The 22,504-nt window shown below is 42.4% G+C and overlaps 2 protein-coding genes, 1 long non-coding RNA gene and 1 other non-coding gene across 4 annotated transcripts; all 4 read right to left on the reverse strand.

Moving 5' to 3' along the window:
* Positions 1-391: 391 nt before the first annotated feature.
* LOC103375973 (endosialin) lies at positions 392-5,352 on the reverse strand. The gene is made up of 2 exons (XM_008306293.1): positions 4,474-5,352; positions 392-2,954 (listed from the first exon to the last, which is right to left on the reverse strand). Exons 1-2 carry the CDS (start codon positions 4,907-4,909, stop codon positions 1,195-1,197), a joined length of 2,196 nt encoding a protein of 731 aa, XP_008304515.1. The 5' UTR covers positions 4,910-5,352; the 3' UTR covers positions 392-1,194.
* A 9,037-nt stretch (positions 5,353-14,389) lies between these two features.
* Positions 14,390-18,583, reverse strand: LOC103375975 (CAAX prenyl protease 2-like). Its single transcript, XM_008306294.1, has 8 exons — positions 18,447-18,583; positions 18,251-18,353; positions 17,371-17,454; positions 16,719-16,797; positions 16,448-16,615; positions 14,989-15,060; positions 14,700-14,762; positions 14,390-14,610 (listed from the first exon to the last, which is right to left on the reverse strand). The coding sequence occupies exons 1-8, from the start codon at positions 18,581-18,583 to the stop codon at positions 14,390-14,392; spliced, it is 927 nt and encodes a 308-aa protein (XP_008304516.1).
* A 531-nt stretch (positions 18,584-19,114) lies between these two features.
* On the reverse strand, positions 19,115-19,186 carry trnae-cuc (transfer RNA glutamic acid (anticodon CUC)). Its single transcript has one exon. It is a non-coding gene; the product is annotated as a tRNA-Glu (tRNA).
* Positions 19,187-20,477: 1,291 nt separating this feature from the next.
* Positions 20,478-22,497, reverse strand: LOC103375974 (uncharacterized). The gene is made up of 4 exons (XR_521277.1): positions 22,400-22,497; positions 22,247-22,320; positions 21,755-21,869; positions 20,478-21,560 (listed from the first exon to the last, which is right to left on the reverse strand). It is a non-coding gene; the product is annotated as an uncharacterized LOC103375974 (long non-coding RNA).
* Between the last annotated feature and the right edge of the window lie 7 nt (positions 22,498-22,504).

Consider the following 22,504-nt stretch of genomic DNA (forward strand, 5'->3'; position numbering starts at 1 on the left):
AACCGAAACTGATACATTGCTGTCTGTTGATTATGTCCACAGGAAGACAGCTCATGTAACAGACACACATGACAAGGTGACACTCGGCACAACGTGGTCCACCGGCAGCTGCTACCCACAATCCCCTTCTCCTTTCCCCAACCCTCCCTCACTGTCTCCTCCTCCTCTTTCCAATCCACTTATTTTTTTTCTTCTTCCTTAAAAGCCAAAACGTCTTTCATTTGTTTTGACACACAATTTAGTCATAAAATCATGACCACACATTCTTTCCACACACACACACACACACACACACACACACACACACACACACTTTCAACTCTTCATCGCCAAGAATAGGCATCACTTTCTGTTTTAACCAAGACAGGCTTACAAACCACACAGTATTCCATCAGTTTAAAGGTTTTATTGAATTTTTAAAAACATGATGAGAGAGTGAATTATTTACAAAGGCTGTGCAACAGAAAGTATTAAAGGCCCCCTCCGGTAAAAATCAAGTCTGTTTTTTTTGTTTTTTTGTTTTTTTTCCCCCCCTATGAACATGTCCATATGTGTTGTTTTTTTTCATTTGCAAAAAGACACATCATGAGCAAAATAGGCAGGCAGTGCCATGGATGGGTGTTTCCACCTTGAACCTACTGATGACAGTCTCAAAAAGACATATTCAGCCTTCATATGTCACAAACCCAAGAAACCAGTCATATCAACTTGCAAGGTACTTTCTGTATCATTACTCTCCTTCAGAGTCAATTTCCAGTTCGAACACGTATCACTGAATTACTTCAATATTTCAACTTGCTGTTGTGTAGCGTAGAGCTGTTTTACAGTGTTTTGAGCAGTCGTAGGTGAGCTGGTGTGCTCGAGCTGCGGTAAGCGGAGAGGTAAAGAGAGAGGCAACGACTTCATAGAGCTGCACATTCTAGAGAAAGCAACAGTTACATCAAAGCCATTTTAAGAGTAAGAAAGATGATTTTCATGGAAAAGAAAATTTCTATATAAGTAACTTCGATACACAGAGATGACTTTTTAGGAGTTAAAACAATGACCGGAGAGGGACTTCAAATTTTCCTTGATGAGTGGGAGAGCCAGTCAGCACTATATCCAAATTGTAGTTTTAGTGACCAGTCCTACACCACAAGAGAAATGTTAACAGACATCTTTGCCTTTAACACATCTGTGTGTTTATTTTAGAGTTCATGCTTGGGCTTTGCCGTCCCTCCTGTCAGGAGGCGTTGTAGGGAGTACCCAGCGATAGCAGTCCGAGAAGCTGAGGCTCTTGTCCACAGCACAGCTGGTGCAGTAGACGATCCCCAAAGCCAGCATGACCACAAGAAAAACACAAAGCGGAACCAGCAGGGCCACAAGCAGCCAGCTCTTATCGTGCTTCCGTTTACCTGCAGCAGATCCATCCCCAACATCTGCTGTGCCACTGGTGTCCTCTGCACTATTAATCTTTGGTTCTTCTGCCTCCTGAGTCCCAGCAGCTGACCCATTTGAAGACTCAGCTCCACCACTAGCCGCACCACTAGCTCCCCTGTTTCCTGCTTTAGCTTCAGCCTCATTATCAATTTCATTGCCTGTGCTGTCTTTTTGTGTGGGGGATGGAGCTGTCTGATATCGCCTGGGTGACAGGGAATCCCATTGGTTTAGGTGGTTATCTGATCCATGAGCCATGTCAGGGGAAAGGGCTTCAGGGGCTTCGGTCAGCCAGTCGACGTCAAAGTTTGTGTCAGCTTCGAAGTTTGGATCAGGGGTGAACGAAGTGGACCAGGGAATGTCGTGGTTTGGGTACACGTCAGGTGGGTGAGCAGAGTCACTAGGATCAGGGGTCAAGGTGGAATATTCTTCATCATCAGGCGAAGGCTGGCAGGTGAGTCCATCCGACTGCAGGTCATAGCCGTTGTCACAGAAACACTGGTAGCCTCCCACATAGTTGAGACACTGCTGCTGGCAGGGCGACTCCCCAACACACTCATCTAAATCCACACACTCTCCTTCACTGCCCAGCTCATAGCCGGGGTTACACAGACATGTGAAGGACCCTACTGTGTTCTCACAAATGCCCTCACAGCTGCCCTCATCAAGGCACTCATCAGTGTCCACGCACTCGCCCTCGTCGTCTGGCTGATACCCCTGGTGGCAGGTGCAGTGGAAGGTTCCTGGGATGTTGACACAGAGTTGTGGACAAGGCTGCTGTTGACATTCATCTACGTCGGAACATCCACGGCCATCTGGACCCATTTGGTAGCCGGGTGGACAGATGCAGCGGACTCCCCGAGGTGTCTCCATGCAATCGTACTCGCATCCTGCTTCCACACAGACTTCTTTCATGTGGGGCTGGTCGGTGGAACCGGCAGAGTCGGAGGACAGCTCAGGTGGGTCTGTTGGACCCAGGGGGTCGGGCTTGCAGCTGTAGCCATCTTCATCTATTGTGAAGCCTTCGGAGCAGTAACAGTAGTAATCTGTGTCTGTGTTCTGGCAGAACTGCTCACATCCATGGTCCCCGCTACACCAGTCCTGGTTTTGTGGCGCTGCACTGGATGAACAGAGCGGGGCATCCCTGGACCAGCCCACCGTCTCGTCATCTCTCTCCATGCATAGCACTGTCTGCTCAGCAGGAGAATCTGGGTCTGCGCTGTCTGCAGGGCACGGTAGAGCTGCTACAGAGCCGTAGGGCACATGAGTCAGCAGGGCGCTGACAAGGTGAAATGGGGTGGTGTAAACAGCGGGACCTCTGCCCTCATCCTCCAGCGGGGGACACATTCCCTTGTAGTTGTACTGGCAAACATATCCATCCAAAGGCAACGCACAGGAGCCATCAACCCATCGGAAGTTGTCTTTGCTCTCACGTCCATTCTCAGAAGTGTGGACAGTCATGGCGACACAGCGAGGGGCAGCACAGGTCCCAGGGGTGTCCTCACGGAGCCAGTTGGTGAACTGGCCGTCCTGATCTCCTGTTGGAAAAAAAAGACAAGGGCCATGTCAGTGGAAGTCCATCTTTTTAATTTCCTGCTTCTATTTTACAGTCTATTAGCTTTTTCAGACCTGCAGCTTATCTAAAGTGCTAAACTTATCACGATTAAAGGTGCTACATGCAGAATATTAATCTGCTTTAACTGTCTTCTAAATTATTCTGACTGCAAAAGTGTTCTTTTTCTTTTTTAGAAAGGCAGTCTATGCAGTGTAGTCTGCAAGTTCATCTGATTTGTGTGGGTGGGGGTCGGACCACGTTGCTGTCTGCCTTTCTTGGATTTGCCACAAGGAGTCACCAAAGTACGAAATGTTCAAATCTGACACACATGGGCTTTAAAATGCCACTGCTATTTTTGTAGGAGCAGTATCCTGTTGCCCCTCAGTTCTTTCCATTGATGGAGGTAGGGTCAGTCCCTCAAACAATAAGAGGGGGAGTTTTGCCTTGAAATAGCTTGTTAACAAGCAAGTAGCAGCAATAATCTTTAAGAAGCTTGTTTACTTTCTCAGTAATGTGCTACAGTTTTGCCAACTTATATATAAAGCACTCAATGAAAGGATAAAGTTGTACCATATTGAAATATTTAGGTCATTTGTTAATGCTGTGAGCAACACAACTCACATCCACATCAGTTTTGGGTAAAGAAAACCCACAACTATCTGCATGATTTTTTACCACCATGGCTAAGTGAGAAGTATGTTTTTGTAATTTGTTTAAGCCAATCCTTCAAATTGTGAGGGAAAAAGAAGTAAGCTGACCACATAACTCTTGAAAATTTAATGCTTTTACTAACTGTAAACCAAGACAAACACTTGAAGTGACAGAAAACCCATATGTTTTTAGCAGGCAAGCTTTGTAAAATGAATAAATCATGCCGAGGAGAAGCAATGGGGTGAAAAAAGAAATTGAACTTCCACTGCTGCACCAGCTCTGTCTCTGTAAAACAAAAGCAGTTAATGGAATAACCATCCAGTCTGTGCAGAGCTCTGGAGGCTGGCCTGGGTACCAAAGTCTGACTTATCCATCAGGGTGGGGCAACCCACAATGGTTTAACACCATTATCTGAAGGTATAGTGTTATGCCTCCGTGGGTTTTTAAGTTAAATTAGTAAAGACATTATCATACAAGATGCTAAAGATTGTTGTGTCATGGATCCTCATGTGTTTAAAGTCCTTGTAGCATTATTTCATTTAGTTTTGTATAATTTAGGCTGGAGCCCTACCAGAGCCACTTTATTTAAGTAGGTAGTTAGCTAACTAATGAGTTTTTAAGCTTTCATTGTAATGACTCAGATTTTCCACAGAAGAAGCCTTTTTTTCTCATTAGAAGTGATTGCACTGATCTTTAAAATTTTACTGGGATGCTTAATTGTACAATTAGGTGTTTTTTTCTGCTTCTGGGCCATCTGAGCTCACTTATCAAAACAAACACAAAAAGACTGATACAGTGGTGAAGGTAAATATTACAATGAAAGGTCAAATGTCAAAAAGGTGAGACTTTGCCTGTGACCCAGACGAATCCCCTGAGCGGTCGAGTGGATGAACACTGGCGTGGAGGTCTGTGAAGCCCGATCCAGAGCCGAAGCCTCAACCTGGACCCCTGCGTCTCGATGGCCGACAGCAGCTCGTGGACCACACCCGCTGCCTCGTGAGTGTGCATTGTTGCCAGGGTCCCACCTCGCTCCCGGCAGCTCCGCCCAGCCTCCCTGAAGGTTCTCTTCTGGAGGAAGACAGCGTAGCATCCCTCCTGGTGGCAGAGTGCGTCTCTCTCCGCCAGCTGAGCCTTGCCTCCTGGCTGCTCCCCCTCCGCCTCCCTCGGCCTCTGGCCTTGGCTTCCAGGAGCCAGACAGACTGTCAGCAGCCATAAGATGCACAAGAGACTCATGCTGCTGCAGCTGCTACTGCTCCTGATGATCTGTTGTATCCTCCGCCAACACATGAGGTTTAAACTAAGCCAACATTCAAATAAGTATCCTAACCTTGCTGTCAAATAAATAGCCTAATAACAGAAAACACCTATCTTTTCTGCCTTCTTATCTAAACAAACTTGAGCTAAATTGAGGATTATTCCTTTTTTTTTTTCAAACTGCAACCTGCCACTCAAGACTTGTCTTACTTTTTTGTACCCTGTTAGCGTTTTGCAATAAATAGACTGGTATAAAAGAACTTTTAGTCAAAGTAACCTGAGGCAGATAAGTCCAGGACTGGCATCTGTTTACCTTAATTTACCTTAGTTGGCCCAGGCTCTTAGACAAGAAGCCGTACAGTGCAGAATAGATAAAACTCCATTCAAAGTGGCAGTATTGCTGCCACAGAAAAGTAGATTTTTAACAAAACCTACTTTATAAAACTGAAATCAATGGAGTCTAATGAATCCCCAAAAAGTCCAGTTGAGTCCAGTAACAGTCCAAAATACAGTCCAGTGAAGTACCAGATACAAAAAGTGTTGAATGGGGCAACCAACGTCCCAAAAAAATTAATTAGAGTCCAACAATGAATTTGATGAATTTCAGTGACAGAAGCCCCTGAACTGTATCTGATCTTGCCGGGACTTTCTTGCCTCTGCAAAGTTGGCTTTCTGACTGAACCTCAGAAAGAGGAGAAAGATGGGGGAGGGTGCAGAGAGGGGGGGGAGTCGACGTAGAGGAAAAAGAATTGTGTGTTTTTGGAAGAGGGGGCTGGTAAAGTGTGTGAGTGTATAAGGGCAGACTGGAGGGATTGGAGGTGGAGGGGGGGTGCTTGGAGAATTGAAAACTCTCGGAGAGTTATGAAAACCATACGGCACCATTCTGTCCCCCATCTTGCCGATGGCTTTAGACACACACACACACACACACACACACACACACACACACACACACAGTCTGTAAGTCGTGCACGCTGCACAGCATCCACAGGAGTGGAAAGAGTTTGTCAGCTTGTGAGATGCACAGATTCTCTCCCCCTTCTTCTTCTTCTTCTTCTTCTTCTTCTCCTCTTCTTTCTGTCCTCCCATTTGTCTCTCTCTTTTCTCTGTCAGCCTCTCATTGTTTTTCTATCTCTTTATTTCTCTCCTTTAACTTCATTCATTCTTTACCTCTCTTTTTACCTCCATTCTTCCTGTCATTTTCTATTTTTCTGCCACCCCTCCTCCCTTTTCTCTTTTTACCAAGCCCATACCAGCTGGAAGTTTTTACAGACCAATGGAAACATTTGAGTATGGAATACCTGTTGGACTCTGTGTATTGTGTGTGTGTGCGAGTTCATTCTCATGGGTTATAAAATACCTTCATGTGAGTACAGATGTCTAAGTGTATGAGTAAGTGCTCTTCCCTGTGTGTGTGTGTGTGTGTGTGTGTGTGGCTACCACTCGCGGGCATATGGAGGAGAAGGAAACAGGAAATGCCAGATGTGCATCAGCTTGACCTCTCGATAGTTGGGGAGCAGTAGCGACTGGGGGGTACCTCCACTGCCGTCACATGATCCGTCCACTATGAATGGCCTGTCTAGAGCAAAGTCAAAAGGCTGAGTTTGGATTTTCCAAAGAAAAATATCATCTTTTTTTTTTTTTTTTAAACTTTTCTTTGAGTCTATGGAGCGACCAAAGCCAGCGAATACTATGTGAATCCATGATTTGCGAATTCACCTTCTTAAGGCAAAGTTACAGACTCAAATCTGCAAACAACTGGTTGAGAAGACTGCAAATTAAGGTCTACCATGCGCAAACAGACTAAATTGTTCAACAATAGGTGGGAATCTGCTCGGCCAAACAATAAAACCTCACATCAAATTTCTGTCTGTGAAGTGTGAACAGCCACAAAACAATTTATGCAGCTTTATGTCACTGTTATATCCTGCAACTTTCCACTAAGTCTGGCGCAGAATGGGTTGTTTAATACAATTTTAGAACTGACAGCATCGTTTCGGCCTCTTAACAAAAGGATGATGAGATGGAAAAGTCATGCTGTACGTGCAGTCGCATCAATTATTAGCCACAGTCGGCGTGTGTCCAAGCCTGTGTTCTCTCTGTGTACAGCAGATGAGTCGGCTGGCTGTGGCGTGTTGGTTTTGGCAGACAGGTTATATACAGTTTTACTATTCAGCAGTCTTTTCCAGTTATGTAACAATCATTGGAAGTAGAGGGAGACCAAACATAAAACCTCAGGATCCTGGAGAACCTAAAGAGCCTTTTGGTCTTGTTCCCCCACCTCCTTCTTCTCTTTCTCCACATCCCCTCATCCTCCTCCTATCTTTTCTGCTTTTCTTGGACTACCCCCATCCTCAGCTCTCTCCCTTTCCTTATTATTCTTTCATCCCCCTTGTCCCTCCTCTCTTTTCTTGCACCCCGTTGCTCTCCTCCCTTTCCTTATCTCCTCTGTCTCCCCTCTATTTTTTAAGTGTCATTATTTGGGCAAATCAGCAATCTCTACCCCAGAACCCCATTTTTTTTTTTTTTTAACCTCAAACCTCCCACTCTCAGTCTGTTTATTCTATCGTTCAGCCTGCTTGGCCCCTCCCCCTGCCCAGACAGCCACGCCCCCAGAGACACATTCCAGAAATGTAATTGATAGAACAGACAAAACCTCTCCTTTCCATAGTCCTGCGCTCCCAATTCCCCTCGTTCACATTAATCCACATACAGTGTATCCAAGCTGCTCTATCTCCCAACCCAAAGACCTCTAATGGAACATACAGACCTCCTGATTTTATGCTCACCGCCTCCTAGGTCACAGCCTGCTTTCTACCTCCTTGACTCCTCGCCACTTGCCACATATCATGACTGGCTCTGATATTTTCTCAGCTTCTTGCTTCCAAGCTGCTGAGCTGTACCTTCCAGCTCTAAAGCCTCTCCATTTCACTTCAAACACTAATTCAGTTTCTAACAATGCAATAGCTGGTCTTGATTTGGTGTTCTTTGGACACCATTAAAACTTGTATGGTGATACTTCACTTTAGGCACTTTTCTTTCCCTGGAAAGAACATATGACATGTATTATACTAGATGAAGAATCTACAGGAAGCACAGTAACTCTGTAAAGCTGTGCTTGGGTACACTGGTGGAGCATCAGCAAATGTGATGTGAAATATGCTCACCATCATCACAAATTAAGCCGAGATTGAATATTTCTTGATAAAAAGTCACCACAGATATTAAAAAATCATGTGTTGGGGAACATGCATGTCTGCACCAAACTTCATTCCAATCCAGTTAAGGGTTTGTTTCATATTAAATTACAAATTTGAACCTCATGATGGCATCAAAGGAAAACTACATGGATTGCCAAAGTCAGCACACTTCATGCCATGAGAATCCTGACTGTCTGTGTAAAATGTGCACCAATCCATCCGGTAGATGTTGAGATATTTCACGGGCTAAGTGAAAACACTGACCTGCATGTGGCACCGTGAAATGTCAGGGAGTCTCAGCCAAGGAGGTTTCACCTTCTGAGGAACATAAATATTTGTGCAAAACATGACGGCGATCCATCTAGAAGTTATTAGGATTGGACCACTTAAACAAGCTTTCAGTCACTTGTCGCTCATTAAGATCATGTCTAGTCAAACAGTTGCCCAGATGAAGGGTAGCAGCGAACCAGCTTTATTATAAAATGACTCAACCCAAGTCTGAAAAGCAGCAGGATAAATCTGTGTGGAACGAGGAGCACTCAGCCGTCCATGACCCCGACCTCCCTCACCACTGCTGAGGTGCCCTTGGCCACTTTGGCTGTTAACCCCCTGCTGCTTTAGTGGAGCTGCTTAGTGGCCAACAGAGCAGCCTGTGGTTGTACTGGACAACTTCCAGGTGTGAGCGTGTGAGCAAGACGTTCTTGGAAAATATAGCACTGTTGTGAATGAAAAAGTGGACAGAAAACAAACAAATATTAGATGCATTTTTGCTTTTAAGTTCCATTAACCACAAAACCTGCCCGCAGGTTGGAAAGGCATGTTATCCTTTAAAAATCACCAAGATCATACCATTTTCGGTAGCCAGAAAAAGCAATAACAGATGAATTTTCAAATTTCTCAATGGTCTTTGAACAAGTCATGTGTGACATATGGTTTCATAGGAAACATATCCATATCTAAACTTAAAATTTTGATTTTTCATCACAATGGTTATTTGACAAGTTTCATATAAAATTTTGCCAAAAATTAAGCATTTGCACCATCCATCCATTATCTATACACCTTATTATCTATTAATCCTTACTAGGGTCGCGGGGGAGCTGGAGTCTATCACAGCTGACCTAGGGTGAAGGCAGGGGACACCAGTCTATCACAGGGCTACACTTAGAGACAGACAACCAAGCACACTCACATTCACACCTACGGACAATTTAGAATCACCAATTAACCTCAACATGTTTTGGACTGTGTGGAGAACCCGGAGAGAACCCACGCATGGAGAGAACAAAATCCCTGCAGAGAGACCCCGGTGTCCTCACGAGAAGCGAACCGGTGATCTTCGAGCTGTGAGGCGATAGTGCTAACCACCGAGTCACCTTGCAGCCCTCAACAGATTCTGTAAAAAAAATAAAATAAAATAAATTCTGCATCTCCTCAGCAAAACGGATAAGCCAGTAGTGACTCAGTTGCGACCACCATTCACGAGACAAATATTCAAGAAATATTCAGCTGAACTAGGCCGAACTGCAGGCAGTGTGCACACAGAGCAGACAGGAGACAAGCATGGAAACAAATTCCAAATGCTACAAATTATCTATAGTATGTGGAGCCACGTGTTTTTTTTCCCAGTATTGGTAAAACCAGTGGGCACTTAAATATGTTGTACATGCTGATTCCAGGTTTTCTTTTTCTTTTTGTTGTTCTTCTAATTTTTTGCACAAAAGACATTTTTGAGTCCTCTCTACTTCTAGCCATGGTTGTGCAGTTTCCATTGAGCTGCAGAACTCTGTATTGCAGTGAAAAATGAGCCCACAGGGAGCACAAATGTGACAGGAGCAAAAAAATACCCAGAAACTGGGAGTTCAGAGGGTTAAGTGTTGTACCATTTCTGTGCAAGAATTTATCACTAGATGCAATATCTATAACCATCTTAAATGCTTAAATCTAAGAGTTTTAAATAAAAGTGTTAAATGTTTTATATTTTAACTAAATATAAATGTAAATCAATATAATACCGATGCATATACGGAGTACATTCAAGTCTGTGGGCTTAAATGGCCTAACCAACTAAAGAACTGAAAGAAAACTTCTTTCTCTTGACTAAATAAGTCAGACTACCTCTATTACTGGGGTTACCAAATTTCCTTGCTAATGTCAAGGACACTGGATTATTATTTCCCTGTCGCTTTGGGTCAGCGGCACACAGGCTCGCACCATTCAGGCCTATTGAAGCGTTTCTGCCATATCAAATACAGAAGGACACGTCAGTTGTTCATTTTTCCCGACCGCCGGTGTCTTATATCACACACACACACACACACACACACATGGGGACACACACACACACACACACACACGGACACACTGAAGCAATTAGCAGCAGGCTTGTGGTTAAATAATGGACTGTAGGCATTCCTGGTGATTTCAGCGGAGGAAAAAGACGATACTTTTATCCACTTTTTTTCTACGACGTCCGTGTGTTTCATCTTTCATAGCAGACATGAGTGCCCTCCTTCCACACCCAGACTGTCAACAAATCTTTACCACAAACATCTGAATAAACTGGGGTCGCTATCCAATTGTAAAAGTCCGCAGGGAATAAACTCCTTGCCAGCTGAAATCTACAGTTACTGAATCCATCAGCTAAAAATATTTGGACATTTTTAGTGGTAGCCTCGAGCCAGTTGGTAACACCGCGTCAATATGTCTAAATACCTAAGATGTCTGATTACGAAGCTTGTAAAACTTCATTTAACAAGGGAGTAGATTACTGAGCATGCTTTTGTGCCGTGCTCTGCTTCCTTAATGCTCAGTTTTACTCATGTTCACACCTGGGAACTACCCAGTACAAACACAGCCACATACCATTAACCACCGAGCAGCCACAGTGGAACAACTTTTTTCAAATCATGAACTGGTACTTCTGTGGGCACAAGCATAGTTTGTAAAATCTAATAAGTTCCTTCATTTACCCGAAAAACAAGATAAGACATTCTCTGTTGAGCTCTGTGTGTCTGAAAAAAGAAGAGAAAATAAAAACGCACCGTGAACGGAAAATGCTCAGGTGGTAATGATGTATGTACTATCGACGGGACTGCAACAGGAGGCTGCTGCACATAAAGAATCGCACATGTATAAACAAGCCGCAGGCAAACAGGGAGTCAAGGTTTAGAAACTGCTGAGAGGCAGAAAGAGAGAGGACCGAATACTGGGAGAGGATAATTCCTGACAGATTATTCCTTTACCAGATGATAGACTCAGCTTTTCCATAGACACAGCCATGAACACACAGACATCTTACACTTCTTTGTAGTGTCTTTCATGAAACAGTCACATTTCTCCAGAGAGGGATACATTTTGTGTGTGCATGTGTGTGTGTGTGTGTGTGTGTGTGTGTGTTTGTAATGGTGAATGCATTAACAGTGAGAAGAAAGGGTGACGACCCCACAAGAAAGAGACGGGACACAAAGGATTGACGGCGCGACAAAGAAACACACCAGCCTCTGATGTGTAGGTCCTTGCCAATAAACCTCCATGTGTCTGACTTATTTCTGCACCATTTCCTCCTATTCTCTCTCTGGTCTTGTTTCATCGAAACCTCACATTTTGTACAAAACATCCACATCCCGTTTGTGATCTGGACTCAGTTTCCACTGCGTGCTTCTCAACAACCAACTTTTCAGAAAAAAAACAAGGAGAGAAACCATAAACCGCCTGACTCAGCATCAGCAAAATAAAGTAAATGACTCCCCGAACGCAATGCTAAAATCTTCTGCAGACTTTTATGGGCAGGGAAGTCTAATAACAGCCTCGTCTTCGCCTCTCAATCATTCTGCTGTCTTCATTTCACCTTACTGTCTCAGAGGGTGGCTGCCAAATCAGAGGTTGTTAGGATTTTTATCTCGATATAATTCTCAGGGAAAACATTGGGGAGGTAAATAGGTAATACAGTTGCTTCTTACAAAAACTGCTGTCATGCTTGATCTAGTGCAGCCATGTCCTCCAAAGCTTCAAACTTTCAGCAGCCGAAGACTTTGTTGTACTGGAAGGATCCCAAGTATGACTGAGTTGAAATGTATGAAAGCGAAGCAGAGAGGGAGCAAGATGAAGAATCAGCAGTCTAACCTTGAATAAATAAAGATTTGAAAAAAAGCCCCCTTAATCCTTTTAAACATAACCTTTTTTCTAACAGCGCTGAGAAGACGAAGATAAATTCTAGTTCGACATCAGACGTTAGTCATAAAAACACTGGAGGACTGGAGATGTTGCACGCTCAGGGCTCAAACACGCAGGACAGTTTGTAACTGTATATAAGGTAAATTGTCTGTAAGCAATATTTTTAAAATAAGGTATACAATCATGGCGTGACGATGTGGAACAGGTTCCTAGACAGCTGTAGTGTCATATTCAGCTGAAGCAGGTGAAAAAACAGTAAAAGCTCACTATACTTGTATAAAAACTGCCCAGCACCAAACAACACACAACTATTTGGTGAACATATTGGAGCATTTAGCTTCTAAAAGCTTTATATTTTCCTTAGGAGATGGTAGAGACCAAAATTAAGCTGAAAGGAGAGTAGATTTTTTGGACCAGTTTGCAGATTCAGGACCATAAACAAACATTAATGTTGCTGGATGTGCAGCTTGCAATACGACAGTGTTGTGTTGACAGCTTGTTTTAATTCAGTTTAATTGTTGTGTCAAAGACTGTTTCTCAGTTGACATGTGTTTCCTCTTAAATATATCTGAACCAAATCTTTCCTAAAGATCGATACTTACCCAAACCCATTAAATGCACTCCCTGGCCTGTTATCTCTGCTACACTTCATCATAATCTAACCTAAATCCTAAGCCAGCTGCAGAGTGGAACGTTACAGCAAACATCATTTTAACATCATTATAAGGAGTGAGAATAATTGAAAGGGAAACAGATTTTGACCTGCTGCTTGTTGAAGCTTTGAGTGTCAGAAAAGCGAAGAAGCACATTTCCCAAAATACCAAGCAGATTCCTTGAACCTAAACCTGCAACTGGGATATTTTTTTGGGTATGTGTAGGGAAAAACATATTCACAGCAAAAAGAAGTCCATGACACAGCACCTGCCAGGAAATAGTCTGGCACATACCACACTGAAATACTTGCTTTTGCACATAGGTGGATTCTGTTACCTTTGGACGGAGTCAGACTAACTGTTTTGTCTTGTTCCCAGTTTTTATTCTAAACTAGACTTGCCCTACCTTTAAACGCATACACATGAAGAACTTCACCTAACTTGATCTCTGTCCCTTGTTTGCAAAAGACAAACTATAAAAACACCGATGTCAGATAAACAAGTGCATGGATCCAAAAATACAAGGAAACGAAGAGAGATAAAATCCGTTATTTATATTTAGAACCTTGAGCTAAGTGCATTGACAGAAGCATGCGTGAATGCACTCTGTCTTCCCAATTTTGCTCTGTAAACATAGTTTGCATAAGTTACTCATCAGTCTGTCTCATAAATCTTAATCATAAGACACAACCTTCCACCTCTCAGTCATTTCCACATACCCCGAATGACCTCCTCTCCCTCAGCACAGCTACTCCACATTTTCTATTTCCCTGGGGAGACTCTAAACTTTCCCCATTCCACCTTTCATTTTCAATTCTCCCTCTTCTCTTCTCTTCTCTTCTCTTCTCTTCTCTTCTCTTCTCTTCTCTTCTCTTCTCTTCTCTTCTCTTCTCTTCTCTCCATGTCTTTTGCTGGCACTGCTCTTGTTGCTTCTGGCTGCAGTCACTTTTTCTCACTTCTTTCGCTAGTTTCTGTTTAAGTCTGTCTGTCGTTGCCTTATTTGTCCCAATAACAGGACTTTATATAGCCGTATCTCTCTGCTTTGGTTCCTTTTAGTGCATTTCTTGGCAACAGTGTCAGTCTGTGTTTCTGTTTGTCTCTCTGTCTGCATATTGGTCTTTCTCTCCTTGCTGTCTCCTTCGCTGCCTTCCCGTTTCACTCATTAACTTTCACAGTTCATCTATTTTCCTCAGCTGCACACACACACACTTCTCTCTTTCTCGCTCTTTGCCAGGCAAAGTTGTACCGGTGTTGAGTTTCAATACAGTAGGAAATATTTTCGACCATGCAGGAAATGTCTAAACTGCTAGAATCGTTCCTCTCTCATGCTCACACACACACACACACACACACACATGTACAGTGCATATGCAGTGGCACACTCATCATAAAAATACTTCTTTATTTGAAAACCTAACACAAAATGAAAACCAGAGCAAAGAGACATGGTTTTATGAGCTGGACAGTATGTAATTTCATTTAATTTAACATACAGACGCTGGAGGGGGAGCCAGGCTGCAGACAGGAGCGGCACCATAGAAAAAAGGGTCCGTCAGCGGGAATAGCAGCACCAGAAACAGCAGTATTCCCATCAGATATGAGAAGAGCAGAGCTGGGCGTTCAGGGTGTTGCAGGGCAGAGGTGACGTCAGGCAGGCCCTGACTGTTGCAGAACGAATGGCACAAAACTGGACCCACGACGTGACCTTTAGAAACACAGATTACAGATTTAATGAGGCGTGCCCTGGAGGTTAGTATGTTAGCAAGTGAATGCGCAGTTCACTCCAAGTCTCACCAGTTCTCATGAATATAAAGGCAGTGAAGGCACCGAACACAGTTGTGTACAAGAACTGCATCCCTGAAACAGACCAGAGCAAAAAAGAATTTTGAAGAAATATGATTAAAGCTAACTTTATCCGTCCTGGTTACATGTGCGAAAAGGGGAAAAATGATGCAATGTCATGCAATGCACTAAATTTCAAAACCATTCGTCTGCCGTAGAAATGACAGGTTTTTACAGCTTACATAACTTCATTTTGCTTACAATGTGGTTTACCTGAGGAAGTGTGTGTAAGCCAACTGACCTGCCACCAGAAGGATAACACTCATGCTGTCCTTGCCGAGGCGCCGTTGCTCTATAATATGGTGGAAATGAGCTGAAATAACACAGTAAAGTAAACACGAACTGTGGTGAAAACCGTTTAAACAATATGATGTAGCACTTCCTAACATGTACAGCAGAAGTGAATACACCCCTGTGCAATATAAATGATTCAAAATTGCATCACTTCTCAGTAGCACTTTTGGATTTAATTTGAACAGCAGGGTATTAGCTCTAATGAAATATGAAAAACTACCAGTTTAAAATTATGAAATAAAAATACAGCTCCTGCAGTTGGAACCCAGTGTAGCAAAAGTCAGCACATTACTGAGATTCAGCTATTTTTTTCCCCCGATACTTTGTATGTCAAACTTTATCTTTAATGACACCCTCAATCCTCCTAAGCGTGGAGGAAGCAAAATGTCTGGAGAGGGGCTCTGCCACGACAGGCAGTGTGCTTCAGATCATTACCATGCTGGAATATTCCTCCTCTGCCAAGCTTTTGCAGACTGGGAGTCATCTTGTCAGCCATTATTCTGCTATATTCACAGGTTTTCATGGTGTCATCTATAAATGTAATCTTCCAACATGTTTTGCACTCATGTAGACCCGTATCATCTCACTCCCACCTCCGTGCTCCACTGCCAGGTCTATGCATTAACTGTTGTAACCCAGACCAGGTTAATACCCCATTTCAACTGAACAAATTTGTCTTGGTCCCATCTGAACAAATACATGCTCCCAATATCCACCAGGCTCGCTTTAGTGGATTTTAGCAAACTTTAATCTCGCACTTTAAGACCAAACAAGGATTTTTTTGTCTTTGTTGCCTTCAGAGGTTCACACTATGCATTGTCCTTCACACTGTCTGAGCTGAAACTTCAACCTCCATTGATAAACCCTGTGGCACCTCTAATGCACCGTCTTTTTCTGTTTTGGAGATTCAGATTATGAAAGTAACACACTTTTTGTCGCGTCATTTTAGGAGTACGGTTACAACCACGATGCAGACATGCAGATAGGCACAGCGCAAAGGTCCAAAACTGATCAAGTTTTGGTCCTCACTGATCATTTGGGAACACTGATCGTGCAATTAGCCAAATTAGAAATCACAGGTGTTCTCAAATTTGCTTCAGAGATTACAGATTGTGTTACTAATACGGGTGTATTCACTTTTGTTCCACTGAGTTTGTACTCCGGAGCCTGAATCATCTCTACAGTCTATCCAAAGTATCCATTTTTGATTGTTTATTGGGATAAATACTCTGCTTGCCATCTTAGAAGTAACACAGTTATTGAGTGGCGATGCAATTTGAAATCATTTGACCTTCGGGTGATTATTGCACAGGGATGTTCTCACTTCCATTGTATACTGTATTTTTAGCATAAAGAGCAAAAGTAAATAATGACTCGTCTTCAGTCGGAAAACCTAGTCGCCATACCAACACCAAAGAACAGCGGAGCCACGAAGATGGCAGCCGTGGGTCCAGTGCAGGGCACCAGCATGGGCAGCATGGCCCCTCTGAACACCAGCTCCTCTGTCACTGGTGCCACCACCTGGTTCCTGAGCCACACTGCATCTCTCACGCACAGCCTCCACGTCTGAACATCTGGGAAAATAAAGCCGAGACTTTACGATGACATACAATGCATGGGAGCACATATTTAAAACTCTGCAGCCTCCAACATAACATTGAAGTGAGACAAACGCACCGAGCGTAGACTGCAGTTCCCCGGTGAAGCCATCAGGGTCATCCATAGCAGAATGAACAAAGGGACCAAGATAGAAAACCTGATGTGTAGAGTAAAATAGTTGTTTACGACATCCAGAGAGAGTAAATAAAAAAAAAAATATTTAAAGACGAGGATCTGGAAACTACAGGCACATTTTTAAGTGGGTGATTTAAACATGCCCATGGGACTTGACTGCAAAATGCAGAACTTTAATGGGAGTTGTAAAGCCATTTATGTTATGGTAAGAGTGGAAATTTAATCTCTGAAATGTCAAAACTGCCGTTGTGCAACATAAATAAAATGTTCTAATGTTCTACAGAGATGTGTTTGAAGCTACTAAAAATAGTCCTTGGCTGTGGTTGTCCTCATTTCTGACCACTTTATTACAAATAACTTAATCCTGGAGGTACATTTTTTTTTTACTTTAGAGACAGACTATAGAGCTTTTTGTGTTCTTGGCTAAATGTTGTGAAATCAGCTGTGAAATTAAGTTGTGCATAGTCTTAATCTTTTTAAAAATTGGGATACAGGACTTATTCTCCAATAAAGGTTTAGACGTTTTAGACTAATGTAGTGATAAAGGCAGATGTAATAAAGCAGTATGTTCTTCATGCTTTAGATAAGGACTTACCATAGTTAATAATAATGGTAGTATGGATGCAGGAACAAAGCCTTCCATACGAACTCCCATCAGCTCCAACACAGACACGTCGACCTGGAAGGACAGAATGCACTTTTAGCAAACAGATGATGATTATAAAGTCAAAACAACGAATGACCCAGAAACTTCACAGAACACTTCTGATGTGTAGTCAACGCCGGTCTGTGTAACTTCTCAGGGAAAAACACTGACTCCCTCCCAGCTTGACTGACCTTTGACCTCGCTGTGAAAGTGGTGTTCACAGTTTCGTAGATTCCTCTAAGTGGAGGACGGAGGATTTTCACTCTAATATAAAACACTTCCAAGTGCATACAGTGTATCTGTGTATCAACTATTTTCCCTGAGGTACCCTACCAAAGAGATCAATAAAGTTCTATCTTATCCAATATAACCTAATCTGTTGAGAGACATTTAATGCATCCAGCTCTATGGTATCAGTGATGTTGCATGCGTTGCCAAGGCTGAAAGTGTGTTTCGCTCACTGTACAGCTCTGCACCTTAATGTATAGCGAGGGCCGCACAATTATCGTGGGCTAATTATACTACTGATGATTATTACTTTGGTGTTAATGCGTATGTAATTCACAACATAATTTTATTCCTCCAGTTCTGCTGTGGTTGGGACTAAAGGTACAAAAAATACTGTGCTTAATGACACTTTTGGACTAGTTGCACTGTACAATCTTAAACTATAGATTTATGATGGAATACAAACTGGGTTCATTCCTGAGGCGCAAACCTGATCTGATGTTTCATTCTTAAAGTTAATTCTCAGCATTTTGCCAAAATAAATTAAACTATGCCCAAAAAACAAAAGGAAGATGCAGAATTTCCCCCCATGTGTACTCACGCTGACATCAGCCCAGTGCATCCATGTCTTTACCACTGCAGGTGACAATGCAGAGACCAGCAGCACACTGACACAGCGACGCTTTATCACACTAGGATGGTTCCTGCACACACACACACACACACACACACACACAGTGGTTTAGTTGCTCAGTCTGACGGCAGCACTATCACAGGACTGCTGCAGAGTTGTATACCTCGGTAAACTGCTTCTCCAGACGTACAAACTGCCAACGTAGAGACAAGCCAACAGGAGGCAGCTCAGCACAGACACCCAACACTTGACCTGGACCAGCTCCTCCTGCCTGATTAGGTCACGCTGTGGTTCCAGCATGACAGAGGTGACTGAAGGTTTCCAACCAGAGCTTTGGGAGGTTCCTCAAGTGGACAATGGCAGACAAAGCAGCACAGGTCCACCATGCTTTGGACTGGCTCGGTCCTGTCCGTGAGTTTGGATTAGAATACTCTAGTGATCTGGGCTGCAGAGGGAAGCTGATTAGCTTAATACTAATAGGGTTGGCACTGCACACACACAGTAACACCAGTACGCTACATGCTACCGTACCAGGAGTGGACACAAGATCACCTATAAAATAACAGTACTAGCCTATATTTGAAGAAACTCAAAATGTTCAGTGTTTGCTAAGACTGTTCTGGATATGTGTTCATTCATCTATTTGTTTGTTTGTTTGTTTTACTTACCATTGTGGAAGCAACTGATGACTTTGATCAACCTAATACGATGTGATGTTTTTCTGTATATTTTCTGCATAGCAGGAAAGCAACTGTAAACAGTCAAGTCATCTAAGCGTTTACACAATAACTGAGAAACACATTGTGAAGTAGCGACAGTACAAAAGCTTAGTTCCCTGACCGGGAATCGAACCCGGGCCGCGGCGGTGAGAGCGCCGAATCCTAACCACCAGACCACCAGGGAGCTGCATATACGTCATTAACGTCAGGTCAAAGTTCATCCACAACGACAACGTGATCACTTCTGTCATAGACATCACTAAAATTACGAATTAAAACGTCGTACAGAGGTACCAGAAACAAATTATCAGGCGGTATACATTTCTTTTGACAGTACGGAATTATACCATGCCTGGGAGTGAACATTTCATCCTTTATTTCCCTCAGTGATTAGTCCTTTATAACTATATATTAACGCATTTTTGTTCTGTTGTAATTTTTGTTTAATTTTTTTTGGTTTTTAAAAGAACAGTGTGGCAATTACGCACTTGTTTGATTTGAAAAAATCTTTTACTTTGGGTAAGATGGTTTCTTCAACTATGAAATAGATTATTATGGTGTCAATAATAATAACATAGCAGTAAAAATAATGATTTAAACCTTAAATGTAATCTAACAATGCACCACGATGAAATAGAAAAACTGCAGACTCATAATCTATTATGATCTTATGAGTTGAATAAATTTTAACATTTTTACATAGTAATACATCAGTTGCTTGGGCGCATTACATTAGTTTGCACAAAAAGTGTATATTTGTACATTAGAGTCAATTTCATCTGTCTCTTATCACTTTACTTTTGAATTTTTGTGTTATTTTGCTATTCAGAATTTTGACTTATTCTGTTAATTTAGGATAGTACTCAACCCCAGAAGGGACATGGAGAAAGAAAAAAACGGAGAGGAATAAAAAAAAGAGGCATCTTTGGCGAGATCTCGCAAAACTTTCTCAGGATCTCGCACATCTTTCGCAAGGTCTTGCACAAGTCACATCAATCTTATTGGACGTTTTGTGAAAACTGTGCCTCTTGCTAAGCACTGCTTGAATGTCTTTATATTTTAGGTCAGTTTCAAAATAAAACGAAATAAAACTCCTGTACAGGTGGGTGTCCACCATTGTCGTTTCTCCACACTGCCAAAAAGACCCTGAAGTATATCCCATGAGATACTCCCTAATCCCTACATAGTTCACTATGTAGTGGTCCCTATATAGTGAGTAGGGAGTGAGTGGATGACACAACCCTATAGTTTTGCGAGATCTCGCAAAAGTTATTGCGAGATCTCGAGAATATTTTGCGAGATCTCGCAAAAGATACCTTTGTTTTTTTTCCCTGTCCCTGTTTTTTCTCTCTCCCCATGTCCCTTCCAGGGCTCCGTAGTGATCGTGTTTGTTGGCATTTTTGTGTTACATTCTATTTGTCTGGTGTCATCATGGTGTATAGTCATAAACATACAGAATTCAGTCAGGACAAACATAAGCAACCAATAAAATATTTATTAATCTTTATCATTTTAAACATCTTTCATCAACATCATAAATATAAATTCGACATCAGGCACACAGTGTATAATAAGGACACAGTAGGAACTTGAAGCAGAGTACCACTTTACCAGCACACTTCAAAAAGCATGCATACAGTCGTGAAACAGCACAGAAATGAGGAAACACTTTCATTTCTGTGACTCAAGCAGGCACGACCATCACATCCACACAGACTGTGGTTGAGTCAAGGGTCTAACTTAAAATAATGCTTTAAACTGGAAGCTACTTGAGCATCCTTGAGCCTGTTTTCAGGCTTTATCGCAATGTGAATCTGAAAACTGCACGAGCAACATCATGGGTTTGAGTCCAGCTCACGACTTATCACATATTTCACTATTTTTATGTTCGACATGTTAACAGACAGTTTGTTTTTTTCAGGGTGGAAACATACTTGCAAGGTGAACATCACCAGAAACAGAACAAATTCCTTGATGTGCATAAGCAACTGTAAACTATTTCCCATTAAAGCTACAAGGCACATTTTGGCCTTATTTTTGACAAGCTTTTGTCATGATGAAGAGGAACCCAAACACCCCACACAGCATCCCCCCCAAAAAGGAGGATAAGCCAGTGTTTAAATACTGAAGGAACTCACAGGAGAATATACACACAAACACACCCTATGTGCAATAGATATACAACAATCTGACATATTACTTAAATAAATAAAAACAGGTGAAAAGAATTAAAATAATACTAATACATTAAGACAGACAAAAAAAATATAGAAACTTTGACAAAAAAAGACACTTTGCAGCCTCAGACACAGAACAGTTCTCGGGCAAAATGAAGGCACTTTAAAAACAGGAAAATACAGAGTGCTGAAGTCCTGAGAGATCTGTTTTTATCTCATGAAAAAAACTTTTAAAAATACTCTTTTGGGACCTCAGTTGCTCTGCAGTAAAAGCTGTCTGTGCTTCTCTTCTCGCCTCACTGGAGCACACATTTCTCTTTGTTGTATTTTTTTCTCCTCATCTCTAGACCTCGCTCCAGACGCTCATCCTCCTCCAGTGCTCTGCAAAAAATGACATATGAGAACTCAGAGCATCTGCTTACAAATGAGGAATTGGAGACACAGATATGTTTTTTGATTTCATTTGAAATACAGAAATCAGAGCAAATCCGCAGTATATCAATGTGTTTTTATCTCTTTTATTTTAGAGTTTTTCAATCTCCCGGTGACCACATTCAAACGATGCACACACTCACCCTCTCTCTTTGGCATCAATGTCTCGGATGATCTCGTCCCGCTGGTTGACCAAAGACACCAGCTCTTGGAGGAGCAGCTGCTCCCTCTGCTGCTGAGTGGACGACTTCTGCCAGTCTGCAGGACAAACCGCACAGCTTAATCTAATTTCTTGCTTTCATTTTTCACATTATCATGGTTTTCAATCCCGGTGGATATTTGTCTCAAGCTGTTTTAACAATTACATTGGGTTGTGTTATTATCAGCTTGTCTGTCATCTGTAAATCAGTCAAGCAAGTCTGATTGAGGTCTTTACGCCGTTACACTTATGCAACATTCTTTGCAGGTTATGATTTTAAATGCATAATCAGTACATTTTTATAGAATAAACCACCCAACAGCATGTAAAATAGCTGACATTAGCTCCTCTTCATCAAGCTACAACAGCTGCAAAGTTGTACTTTTACACTGTGGTATTGCTAGTTTTACTTTTTCCTCCACTGTTGATCACTGACCTTCTATGGCCATCATGACCCGTAGTTCTCTGGTCAGAAGCTCAAATCTCCTCTCCAGATCCTGCTCCTCTTGTCTGTAGACACAATCAATATTGAGAAAAACAAGTAGATGCGTGTGCACATGTGTACTTTTCATGCATTAGGGGTTCTTACAGTAGTTCCAGGTGGTCCTGTCTGCGTATCAGAGCGTTCTTCTTGTTCACCAGAGTGAACCACTCCTGTATCAGCCTTTCCTCTTCGTCACGGTCACTTCCTGTA

Source organism: Stegastes partitus, unplaced genomic scaffold (genome assembly GCF_000690725.1).
Source record: "Stegastes partitus isolate 25-593 unplaced genomic scaffold, Stegastes_partitus-1.0.2 Scaffold3640, whole genome shotgun sequence".
NCBI classification, from domain to species: domain Eukaryota; kingdom Metazoa; phylum Chordata; class Actinopteri; family Pomacentridae; genus Stegastes; species Stegastes partitus.